General features: G+C 32.9%; 1 protein-coding gene across 20 annotated transcripts in view; it reads left to right on the forward strand.

Annotated features, from left to right (window-relative positions):
- The window catches only part of ADK (adenosine kinase), a 506,565-nt gene that overhangs the window by 337,397 nt on the left and 156,634 nt on the right, over nt 1-12,534 (forward strand). For 18 of the 20 annotated variants that reach the window (XM_072823669.1, XM_072823668.1, XM_072823678.1 and 15 more), the window contains one exon: nt 7,644-7,814. The exons of the other annotated variants lie outside the window; for them this stretch is intronic. In XM_072823669.1, the coding sequence (XP_072679770.1) occupies nt 7,644-7,814 (171 nt within the window). The remainder of the gene's footprint in view (nt 1-7,643; nt 7,815-12,534) is intronic. 20 annotated transcript variants of the gene reach the window in all.

Below are 12,534 nucleotides of genomic sequence, written 5' to 3' on the forward strand. Positions count from 1 at the left end.
TCTATGTTCATGGAATAGTTAAGATTGCAGGTATTTTAATCCCTAAAAAGATTAAAATATAGTGGAATGAGCAATTTCATTGGCGCTTCAAAAGGAACCATCTAGGCAGGAAGACCTAGGTAAATTATTTGGTTCCATTGATGCATTAGGTTTAGTCAGCGGTAACAAGCATTTGCTAGTGCATTTGTTCTGGCTTTTTTCTTTTAGTGATTCTATTGCTGTCATTGGCATGAAGTAGTGCATATCATAACATTGTAATTGTAAACGATTTATACATTATCTTAATGGTTGTCAAAGTCAGTATTTTTCTTGACAAGCACATAGGAACTATACTTTGTCATAATTCATATTTGATCCTCCCTCTCCTATAAGGAAATACATTTTACGCTCTCTGGGAGATTTACGAAACATGTAGATCCTATTAAGAAGGAAACATATTATTTGGTTGTTGTATTTGTTTTTTGGCTTCTCAATTATTCATTCTTTCATCCTCATTTTCTGACACGTATTACTATGGCATCTTCATCAAGCTATGGAAAACAGACTAAACATGTTCTTTAGAATAGACAACAGTGGTGTGCCTTGAAACACAGCATCTGGTACTCTCAGCCCTCTCATCATTGGTTGTCTAGGTTTGGGGGCACTCTTTGGTTGTCTAAATATTTTTCTGTTACCATACTCCCTATTTAATTTTCTTCTTTGCTGTTATGAATAGTGATTTATATTTACCAAAGTCACCAATCTCCTATTTAGTTTTTTCCTTTTTTCAGCCATGTACTTGAAGAAGTAAAATAGACTTACTCCTGGCTGTTGATCTGCTTTTGCTCTTACTCTTGTTTATTGAATCAAGCTAATCACCATTTATAAACATCTCTTGTTTGTATAAAGATTTACTTCAAGTAATAAAATATTTTGTCTTTTAAATAATTTTGATCAGAAGAGAATTGAATATCACCAAAATTTGAAAAATAAAAAATATATAATTACCCACAATTTTTCTACTCACATTTAACCATTTTTACTCTGTGTATATTCTCTTCCACTTTTTTCCTTTTGATTTAGTGTAGTTTGTAACCATACTTTGTACACACCATTTGTATGCCTTATGTATCATTTAACATTTATGTGGTGTAAACATTTTCCATTTTTCCACTTAGTTTTCATAATTATAATTTTTTCCATAATCATAATTTTAAAAATTTTCAAAATATTCTCTAGAGTAGCAATGTCCAATGGAAATATAAGTCACAGATAGTTGAAAATTTTCTAGTAACCACATTGAAAAAATAAAAAGAAACAGGTAAAATTAATGATGTAGTCTATTTAATCTGTGTAAAATATTTTTCATTTTAACATGTAATTATATAAAATTATTAATTATATTTTTGACATTCTTTTATTCATACTAAGCCTTTAAAATTGATGTTTATCTTAAATTTATAACAGTCGTTTCAGTCACTAAATTGTCAGTGATCAAAATGAAATGTAGCTGTACCAAAACAATAAAATGATGTTTAGCAGAAAAATATTTTCCACTGTTTCTATTTCTAAATGATTAAAGAAATTAAATTAAAATCAAGCCCCACAGTCACATTAGTCCATTGCATGTGCCCATTAGCTACATGTGTCTTCTTACATTTAAATTAAAATTAAATAAAATTTGAAATTCAGATCTTCAGTTGAAGTTGCCACATTGTTCTTAACTAGCCACATTTTAAATGATCAACAGCCAGGTTTAAAGTAGGTGTATATGCCAATTCTTTCTTGACTGTTGTTCCTCAGTCATTAAGTACATTGTTTCCAGGTTTTCCGCAAAATAAATAGTATACCAATATGTTCATGAATGAATATTTTCCCATATTTTAGATTATTTCCTTTAAAGTAGACTCTCAGAAAGAGAATTATTGGGTCAAAGAGTGTGAATTTGTTTATGGTTCCTCATGTGTATTTTCAAATTATTTTCTGAAAAAATGTCAATTGCGCTCCCATTAGCAGTATTAATATATTAATTTTACCAGCCTTTCTTCATCACTAAAGAATCTTTCTTCCTCATGTTGTTTCTTTGTTAGAAAGAAATACTTGTCTATAAATTTGTTAGTATATTACTTGTTCACTTTTAATGGAATGCTTTTTCATGTTCTTGGCTCATTTATTTATTGATGTCCTCATATTTAATTTTTAATCTATTTTTAAAGTTCTTTATAGACTACAGATATTAACCCTTTGTCATATTTACTGTCGACATTTTTTCCTGATCTTTTGTTTGCTTTTATATACCCCTCCTAGTATTGGAAGAGAATCAACTGAAGGCTTTGAGTTTTCTAAGTCTATCTTTAGATAATTTTCTCTCTTTAGGCTCAGAAGTCATTCCCACTCCAGAAGTTTGATATTTACTTGTTTTATTATAGATTGTCTATGTTTTTTTAAAAAAGAAAAAGAAAACTCGTTAAACTGGAATTTATATAGTTCTGTATTTGCAAGAAAGAACTTTAAATTGTAAGTTCTTAACCTTTAGTCAAAATCCAGTGCTTACTCACTACTTATAGTAGATACTTATAGTATAAGTATAGTATAAGATATAAGTATAAGATATAAGATATAAGTATATAAGTATAAGATATAAGATAAGATATAAATATAAGATATAGTAGATACTTATAGATAAAACTCAAAGGGTTACTGACCCTATGTCTACTGCTACAACTGTGTATGAAATTTTACCCAAATAAATTCAAGTAGACTGGTTTGAATGCTTGAAAATAATATCTATGTCTACCCTGTTATATTCTAATTACTTTTTTAAATAAAAGGTCCTTTTCCCCCCAATAACTGTGTGCTTACATTTGATAATTATAAGGCATGATACTCTATGTAGCTTTAGTCCCTTTTTTATTTATTTATTTATTTATCTATCTATCTATCTATTTATTTATTTATTTATTTAAATATTTATTTATTTATTCATTCAGAGAGAGCCAGAGAGAGGCAAAGACACAGGCAGAGGGAGAAGCAGGCTCCATGCAGGAAGCCTGATATGGGACTCGATCCCCGGTCCCCAGGATCACACCCCAGGCTGCAGGCGGCGCTAAACCACTGCGCCACCAGGACTGCCCTTTAGTTCCTTTTTAATCAATATTTTTATATTTCGAAGAGTACAAATCCCTAAAATTTACAATCACATGAACACGTGCGCCCACACACATAAACACACACACCTCTATTCTTCAGATAATTGTTAAGGAAATAATAAAAAGAATTTGTGCTCTTAGGTAAGGACAATTAAAAAGCCCAAATGAGTGCAGCAGTTTAGCGCCGCCTGCAGCCTAGGATGTGATCCTGGAGACCCTGGATTGAGTCCCACGTCAGGCTCTCTGCATGGAGCCTGCTTCTCCCTCTGCCTCTCTCTCTCTCTGTGTCTCTATGAGTAAATAAATAAATAATCTTAAAAAAAAAAAAAGCCCAAATGATTTTCCTCAATTAAGATACACACTGGTAAAGAGCAAGAAGAACAATTCCTTTCCTTATCTTTTTTTTTTACTTTTATTTTTTTTATTATTTATTTATTTTTAAGATTTTATTTATTTATTCATGAAAGACACAGAGAGAGAGGCAGAGACACAGGCAGAGGGAGAAGCAGGCTCCATGCAGGGAGCCGGATGTGGGACTTGAACCTGAGTCTCCCAGATCACACCTCCCAGATCACACCCTCACAAGCGCTAAACTGCTGTGCCACCCAGGGATCCCTCCTTTCCTTATCTTTTAGTATATTAAGGAATTTAATTATTTTACATCCTCCTATGTAGCATCTAAACTACACCAAGAAATCCTCAGAGTAATTGGATGACAAATTTATTTACAGTTGATTCTTGAAGAACGCAGGGGTTAGGGGTACCAGCACCTCGCACAGTCAAAAATGTGCATATAACTTTTGACTCATCCAGAACTTAACTACTTAGTAGTAAACTATCATTGACCAGAAGCCTTACCCGTAACATAAACAGTCTATTAAATACATAATTACAATAAATAAAGTAAGCTAGAGAAAAGAAAATGTTACTTAAAAACTTATAAGGAAGAGAAAATACATTTATAGGACTGTATTGATTGTATTTATCAAAAAAAAAAAATCTGTGCATAAGTGGACCTGCACAGTTCAATCTCAAACACACAGGTTTCTAAGCATCAAGTGTGGCTATGCTAAAATGGTTCTTTGGCTCTGCCTTAGTCTTTCCCCATCCCTCCTACTCCTTTTTGTTCTGTTTTGTTTACCTTTTTTTTTTAAGATTGTATTTATTTTTTCATGAGAGACAAGAGAGAGGAGGCAGAGACACAGGCAGAGAGAGAAGCAGGCTCCATGCAGGAAGCCCGATGTGGGACTCGATCCCGGGTCCCCAGGATCACACTCTGGGCCGAAAGCAGGTGCTAAACCTCTGAGCCACCCGGGGATCCCTTGTTTACCATTTTAATGAATAAAATCATCTTGCCTCACATTCAGTACTGATTAATATTATCAGATCTTTTAAGTGTTAGAATATGCTTTGCTTTCAGTTGCTCATAGGGACAAAGAGTAATAGGATTAACTGTTGTATAGATTGAAATCCCAAATTAGAAATTACAAAATTTCTTGATTATATACTTTTGTAAACTAGAGCCATATAAACGATTGGCCTGTTTTTATTGTAAACCTGACACTTGAAAAAAAATTTTCTAATGGCACTGTTTTCATTTTTAGTGATAATACAGTCTAGAATGTGTGGCCTAGCAAAGGATATAAATCTAGGAAGAAAAATTATGGTTGGCATCAATTTTAAGTCTTTGTACTAGAACAGAACACAAATCCTAAATTGTTTAAATACTAAAATATTTACTTTAAGTAAAACAAGAGACTATTCAAAAATGGGATTAGTTTAAATTGTGAATTTTCCTCGTTTAAAAGCTGATAGTTTTTTGTATATTCTTTATAAAATTAACAAAACAAAATGGAAGTTATATTGTCCACGTCACAATACTCTTGTGTTGCATTTTAAAGTAAAACACACATACACACATTTGGAATGAGGCCAGATTTAGACTCCAGGGGCATACTGTTCAGTACCTTAAATTACAATCAGATGTATTTTAGCACAGATCAAATTTTCAGTCCGAAGTTGGTGAGAAGCCTAATTATTTGACCAGGTTACTATTTGTGTAGGCCATTCTATGGCTGTCTGTGGTTAATCCACAGCTGGCAGAAGGCTAGCTCTGGGAGGTTTTTATTTCATGCTGGAGCAGTCTGGGGAGAAATGGGGGGGTGAGGGGTTTAAACACTCCTCATTAAATGAAAGACTAAAAAGCAAGTACATACTTATTACTATGGAGACAAGATGCTATATAAACTGTTCATTTTAATTCCCCAAGTGACAAAAATAGCAAAGGAAACAGCTTGGATGTTCATAGTTTGCAAGTGACATGGTAGTCGATTAAAAAAGAAAGGTGAAAACATTTAAAAAATAATGTTACCTACAACTAAGACTTGTTACCTTTTAGAACGGTTGAATATTGCTAAAGAATAAATGGATTGGGATTTTTAAATAATGAGAAAATATTATGTTATTATAATAAGGAAACATTCTTATTAGGATTTCATTAACAATCCTTTAAAGTAATAAGAAACAATTATACTATAAAATTCTTTCTTAATATCTCAGAGCTTATAAGGGCAATAAACCCCTTCATATCCAAGTGTACATGACTCCTGCCTCAAAATTAAATTTTTAGTATCCTCTTAATATTCAATTTGAAAGTAATAGAAAAAATACTTTTTTCTTTTTAAACTTTTTAGAGTTTACATGATGGATGTGGTTAGTCCCTCAGTTATGGTTGAACATTCCAATAGCCTTTTTGTAATTTTAAAAGAAATTTAATCCTATTAGATTAAATCTGTATGCCATAAGTACTTCCCCTTAATCATCCAATCCGGTGGCTTTCGCTCATCTTTTCTTTCCTACCCATTGATAGTATTGGGTACCTTTAAGTATATTCTTAAAATTTCCCTTTTGGATTTCTCTGTCATCATTTCTGCTGTCCTCAGTTCCCTTCCTCTGATTCTTTATGTTTTTCTTTTCTGCTTTTGACTGTTATGAATTGTTGCTGTCCAGATTAACATTCTTTCAATTTTCACACAAGCTTATTAGTCCTTTCTTTCAAGGAAATCTTCATTACCCTTCATCTATCCTCACCCTGCCTGAGAGACTCCTAATGTGCCACTCAAGGCCTTTTGTGTTGTTGTTGTTGTTTCTTCAAGTTTTTATTTATTTATTCATGAGAGACAGAGAGAGCGAGAGGCAAAGGGAGAAGCAGGCTCCCTGCAAGGAGCCTGATGTGGGACTTGATCTCGGATCCTGGGTCTTACCCTGAGCTGAAGGCAGACTCAACTGCTGAGTCACCCAGGCATCCCTGCCTTTTGTGTTCTTAACTGGCCTTTTTTACTTTATCCTCTGTTGCCCTTTGTGTAGTCAGTCTTTACTCATGCACCATTCAAATCAATTTCCAATATAAGCATCCATGTCTTTGCTTACACTTTTTTTTTTAAGATTTTATTTATGCACTCATGAGAGACACAGAGAGAGAAAGAAGCAGGAACATAGGCAGAGGGAGAAGCAGGCTCCCTGTGAGGACCCCAGCATTACAACCTTAGCCAAAGGCAGATGCTCAACCACTGAGCCACCCAGGTGTCTCACTTACACTGTTTTTTATCTAGGAAGTACAAATCTTTTTTTTTTTTTAAGATTTTATTTGTTTATTTAAGAGAGAGAGCACAAGCAGGGGGAATAGCAGAGGGACAGGGAGATGCAGACTCTCCACTGAGCAAGAAGCCCTGCTCGATACTCGATAAGTTATAATTAAAGTATTTTTCTATTATTTTTTCATTATTTGAAATTTTCAAATCAGAATCTTCCCTATTTTTTTTTAAAGATTGTATTTATTTATTCATGAGAGACACAAAGAGAGAGACAGACAGAGACACAGACAGAGGGAGAAGCAGGCTCCATGCAGGGAGCCTGACGTGGGACCTGATCCCGGGACTCCAGGAGCATGCCCTGAGCCGAAGGCAGGCGCTAAATCGCTGAGCCACCCAGGGATTCCCTCAAGTCAGAATCTTCCTAAAAACTTCACCTTAGATGTTTCATAAGCTAACAGACTAATGATCTTAGTAAACTAACTTCATTTCTAAACTAATTTCAGTTTTTAATAAGTAGTATATTACTTACAAGAATCCAAACTATTTATAAGAAGCTAAAAGGATCCAATCTGCCTTTACGGTTTCTCTAATTTAAATGTAATCATTGTCTCAAATGAGACCTTTGAAATATTTTTTATTCTGTGGATTCCCAGAATTCTTTCAGTATTGATAATAGAAATCTAATATAAAATAAGTAATGGATTATACTCTGACATAATGGCACATATTAAGCATATTGTACTCAAATGATAGATTTTTCTTCTAATCAAATGCTGCTGTTTTCTGCCTTGCATTTTATACCTGTATTTTAAAGTTCATAATACATAGACTTTTGCATTTTTTATAGGTGCCTTTTATTCTGACCAAGAATGACTCTGTGGAGATGGCATTTTTAATTTCCCCTCCTCTTTTCTTTATCCAGGGCTTTTTTCTTACAGTTTCCCCAGAATCGGTATTAAAAGTGGCTAACCATGCTTCTGAAAACAACAGAATTTTCACTTTGAATTTGTCTGCACCATTTATTAGTCAGTTCTACAAGGAATCATTGATGAAAGTTATGCCTTATATTGACATACTTTTTGGAAATGAGACGGTGAGTTGCTTTTTAAAAAAATAAGTGCCTGATGTTTTTCTGGGCTTTTTTGGGTTGGGGGAGGTATTTTTTTGGTTTGTGTGTAAGTTTAGAAATAAAAACAGAAATACTTGAAAAAATATAATTGAAAATTACACAACAAAACTGCCTCAGTTTAAACCCCTCTAATTTAATATTTGTAATATTTTATTCACTATACACTAGTTTTCTTTCATAGTAAGAAATTGGTCTTTTAAAGGATTATTGAGGTTTATAATTTACATACAGTAAAATTAACTTTTTGCTGTACATTTCTGTGAGCTTTTGCAAACACATACATGACATGTAGCCATGACCACAATCAAATCACTTCTGTCAACCCTTTCAGTCAACCTTTCCCCTTATCCTGATCCCTTCACATCAACTGATTTGTTTTCTGACCAGTTAAATAATATTATCCTCTGCAATTCTCATGGATTCAGGTAAGGGACATTTGGTCTAAAATGAATGTTTATAAATTTAAATATTTATTAAAAGTATGAGTCCATTTAATAAATTGTGAGTAAATGTTGATATATTATCATTTGTATTGAATTTTGTTATTAATATCATTTTTGCTTATATTTGTATGTTGTATTTGAAAGTGATAAAATAGTTTTTTTTTAACTTTCATCGTTTTTTCTTTTTACCAAGATTATACTTTCTTTTATTCAAAATTAGTGGAAAGTAATTTTTTTTGCTCATATAGTATTTATAGCCTCTGTTTAACCTATAGACTTTAAACATCCATGGAATAGAAAAAAAAAAAAAAATAGAGACCTTCAGTATATCTTCTTGTGACCTGGGCAGTATCACTTACCTTTCATGAATCTCAGGGTCTTATGTGTAAAGTGAACATATTGTACTGGCTATCCCAGAAGTCCATTTTGACTCAAAGTCTATAACTATAACATAGTTTGATTATATTCACTAATCTTGTATCCAAATAAGATAACTGTGTTGTCTGTATAGAATAACATAAATTTGACCTGGACATAATTTATGAGATTACCTTGGTGATTTGTAGAAATAATATGGTCTGAATATCTTCAAAGACACTTTGAAGGATTTAAATGCTACATTTTTGATGATTCACAAACTGACATAATGGCAAGAAATAGTGGTAATGGCCTAAGTATCTGCTAGAAGTCTCATTTGATTAAAATCTACAATTCACATTTTCTTTATCTCTAGTTTTATTTTCTGAAGGAAAAAGGAAATAACTAGGAAAAGTGCTAATCTGGCCTTTTAAAATAACATGAAAGAATTGGTCATCAGTATGGTGGTGTGAGAATCCTTGGGAGAAATTGCTATTTGAACTCAGTTCTTTGTTGTCAGGAAAGATCAAATGGCAATAGTTAAATGTATGTTCTGTACTTTAGAAGACAAATTCATAAACTTTTTAAAAGATAACTATCATTCCAAAGAATGAGCCTTTAGAATTAAACTTGAGGGAATTAAATACCATCAAAAGTTGAATACTGACTTTATAATATCAAATGACCACAATTAAGAAAGCAATGGGGAGGAGCCTTAAAAACAAAACATTGGAGCATGCAGAAAATTGTTTAATAAGAGCTCACATTTGGGGCATGTGCGTGGCTCAGTTGGTTAAGCATCCAACTCTTGGTTTCAGCTCAGGTCATGATGTCAGGGTTATAAAATAGAGTCCCATGTCGGACTCCTTGCTCAGTGCAAAGTCTGCTGGAGATTCTCTCTCTCCCTCTCCCTCTACCCCTCCCCTGACTTCTGTGTGTATGCTGTATCTGTCTCAGAATTAAAAAAAAAAAAAAAACATTTGTTAAACACATGTAAAAAAGATAGCATTTACAGAACCAGAGAATAACACTAAAAGTTTGGCATAGATTTGGAAGAATAGAAAAGAATAAATGCCCAGGATTATTAGGTTTGCAGAAAATGCTGATATCAAAATGGTCCTCACTTTAAAAATAAATAAATAAATAAATAAAAACTTCCAAATGCACAGCAAGAACAAGAAAAAAATATTTGGACTTCATCAAAATTAACAACTTTTGTGCATCAAAGGACACTATCAAGAAACTAAAACCTAAAGCCAGCAGAAGGAAGGAAATAATAAAAATTAGAGCAGAAATAAATTATATAGAAACTAAAAAAAAAAAAATAGAACAGATCAGGAGCTGGTTCTTTGAAAAAATTAATAATATTGATAAACCTTTAGCCAAACTTATCAAAGGAGAAAAGAGAAAGGACACAAAAAATAAAATCACAAATGATAGAGGAAAAATAATAGCCAACACCACAGAAATACAAACAATTAGAATATGATAAAAACTATAAGCCAACAAATTGAACAACCTGAAAGAAATGGATAAATTCATAGAAACATATAAACTACCAAAACTGAAACAGGGAGAAATAGAAAACTTGAACAGACCCATAACCAGCAAAGAAATTAAATCAAGGGACACCTCGGTGGCTCAGCGGTTGAGTGTCTGCCTTCAGCTTAGAGCATGATCTCGGGTCCTGGGATCAAGTTCCATATCAGGCTCCCTGCATGGAGCCTGCTCCTCCCTCTGCCTGTGTCTCTGCCTCTCTCTCTCTCTCTCTGTCTCTCATGAATAAATAAATAAAATCTTAAAAAAAAAATTGAATCAATAATCAAGAAACCCACAACAAACAAAAGTCCAGGGCCAAATAGTTTCACAAGTGTATTTTACTAAATATTTTTTAAAAAGTTAATACCTATTCTTCTCAAACTATTTCAAAAAATAGAAAAGGAAAGAAGGCTTCCAAATCCATTGTTTGAGGTCACTATGAGTGTTGAATGTTTATAATGTACACCTGAAACTAATATACTGTATGTTAACTAACTGGAATTTAAATAAAACTCAAAAAAATAATTAAATGAAAGCCTGGAATAAGAAGAAATATTTACAAATGAAATGTCTGGTGAGGGATTAACATCCAGAATATATATCTCAACAAGAAAACAACCCAATTCATAAATTGTCAGAGGACTTTAAATAAACATTTTTCCAAAGAAGATATACAAATGGATAATAAGCACATGAAAAGATGTTCACCATCACTAACCATTAGCGAAATGCATTTAAAAACCAAAATGAGATACCACTTGATACACATTAGGATGGTTATTTTCAAAAATATGGAGAGGAGAAACATTTGCCAAGGAGGTGGAGCAATCAGAACACTTTTGCATTGCTGATTGGAATGTAAAATGGTACTGCTGCGGAAAACAATTTGGTGGTTCCTCAAAATGTTAAATGTAGAATTATTACCATAGGATCCAGCAGTTCTCCTAATAGGCATATACCCAAAAGTCCTGAAAGCAGAAATTCTAATATTCGTACACCACTATTTATGGCAGCATTATTTCCAGTCGCCAAATGAATAGATAAAATTTGGTATATACATAAAATGAAATATTATTCAGCCTTAAAAAGAAATGAAACTCTGGTGAATAATACAACATGAATGAATTTTGCAAACATTATGTTAAGTGAAACAAGCCATACACAACTACTGGATTTTCCTTTAAGGACTCCACTTAATATGAGGTGCCTAGCATAGTCAAATTCATAGAGACAAGACAGTAGAATAGTGGTTGCCCAGGCATTATGGGAAAGGGGGAATTGAGTTATGTTTCGTGGGTACAAAGCTTCTATTTGGGATAACGAAAAGGTCTGGAAATGGATAATGGTGATGATTGTACAGCATTATGAATGTATTTAAGGTAACTCCATTTGAACACTTAACATGGCTAAAATGGTAAAATTTTATCTTATGTGTTGATATGATTGATTCTACAAACCAGTAAAGTTAGACTAGCACTTAGAGAATAGGAGAGTGATTATGCTATTGTAACCTATATATAGTATGGATTTTTTTAAATATTTTATTTATTTATTCATGAGAGACACAGAGAGAGAGAGAGAGAGCAGAGACACAGGCAGAGGGAGAAGCAGGCTTCGTGCAGGGAGCCCGACATGGGACTTGATCCTGGTTCTCCAGGATCACACCCTGGGCTGAAGGCGGCACTAAACCGCTGAGCCACCAGAACTGCCCTATAGTATAGATTATTGAGGGAATCGTTTTTCCCTACTTAGAAGAGGAAGTTGTAAAATTACAAGCTATAAGTCATGTCAGGATAGCTTTTTACTTTGTTGGTGTAATTACTATTCATTAAAATTCATTTCAGTAGATATGTAGTATCTATTATGGCAGACCAATAAACAATAGATGTATAGTATATTTGAGACCATGTCATAATATGGATTATAGGATAATAAATATTGAATACAGGGCAATTAGATATATTTGGTATTTTATTGAACCAATCTCAAAATAAATAGATTTCTAGTGGTATGCCTCAGTATTTACTCTAAGCTTTGCTCAGCTATCCATGATTCAGATAAAGCTGTATTTGCAGATAATGCAAATGCAGAGAATGCAAATAATGCAATACTTTAACAAATATCAAGTAAGTTGAATGTCAAAATGAGACTTTGGAAAACTTTAATAGACTGGAAATATCAGTTGAGTGATAAAATTTAATAAGGATAAATGGAAATGATTCCATATTTGATTATAAAAAGCAGTTGTGGCATTGTTTTATTTCTTTAATCTCATCTTTCATTGTTCTCCTTGAATACTTTAGTAATAATAAACTATCTTTAGCTCTCCAGGAAAAAAAGGGATA

Source organism: Canis lupus, chromosome 4 (assembly GCF_048164855.1).
Source record: "Canis lupus baileyi chromosome 4, mCanLup2.hap1, whole genome shotgun sequence".
Lineage (NCBI taxonomy): Eukaryota > Metazoa > Chordata > Mammalia > Carnivora > Canidae > Canis > Canis lupus.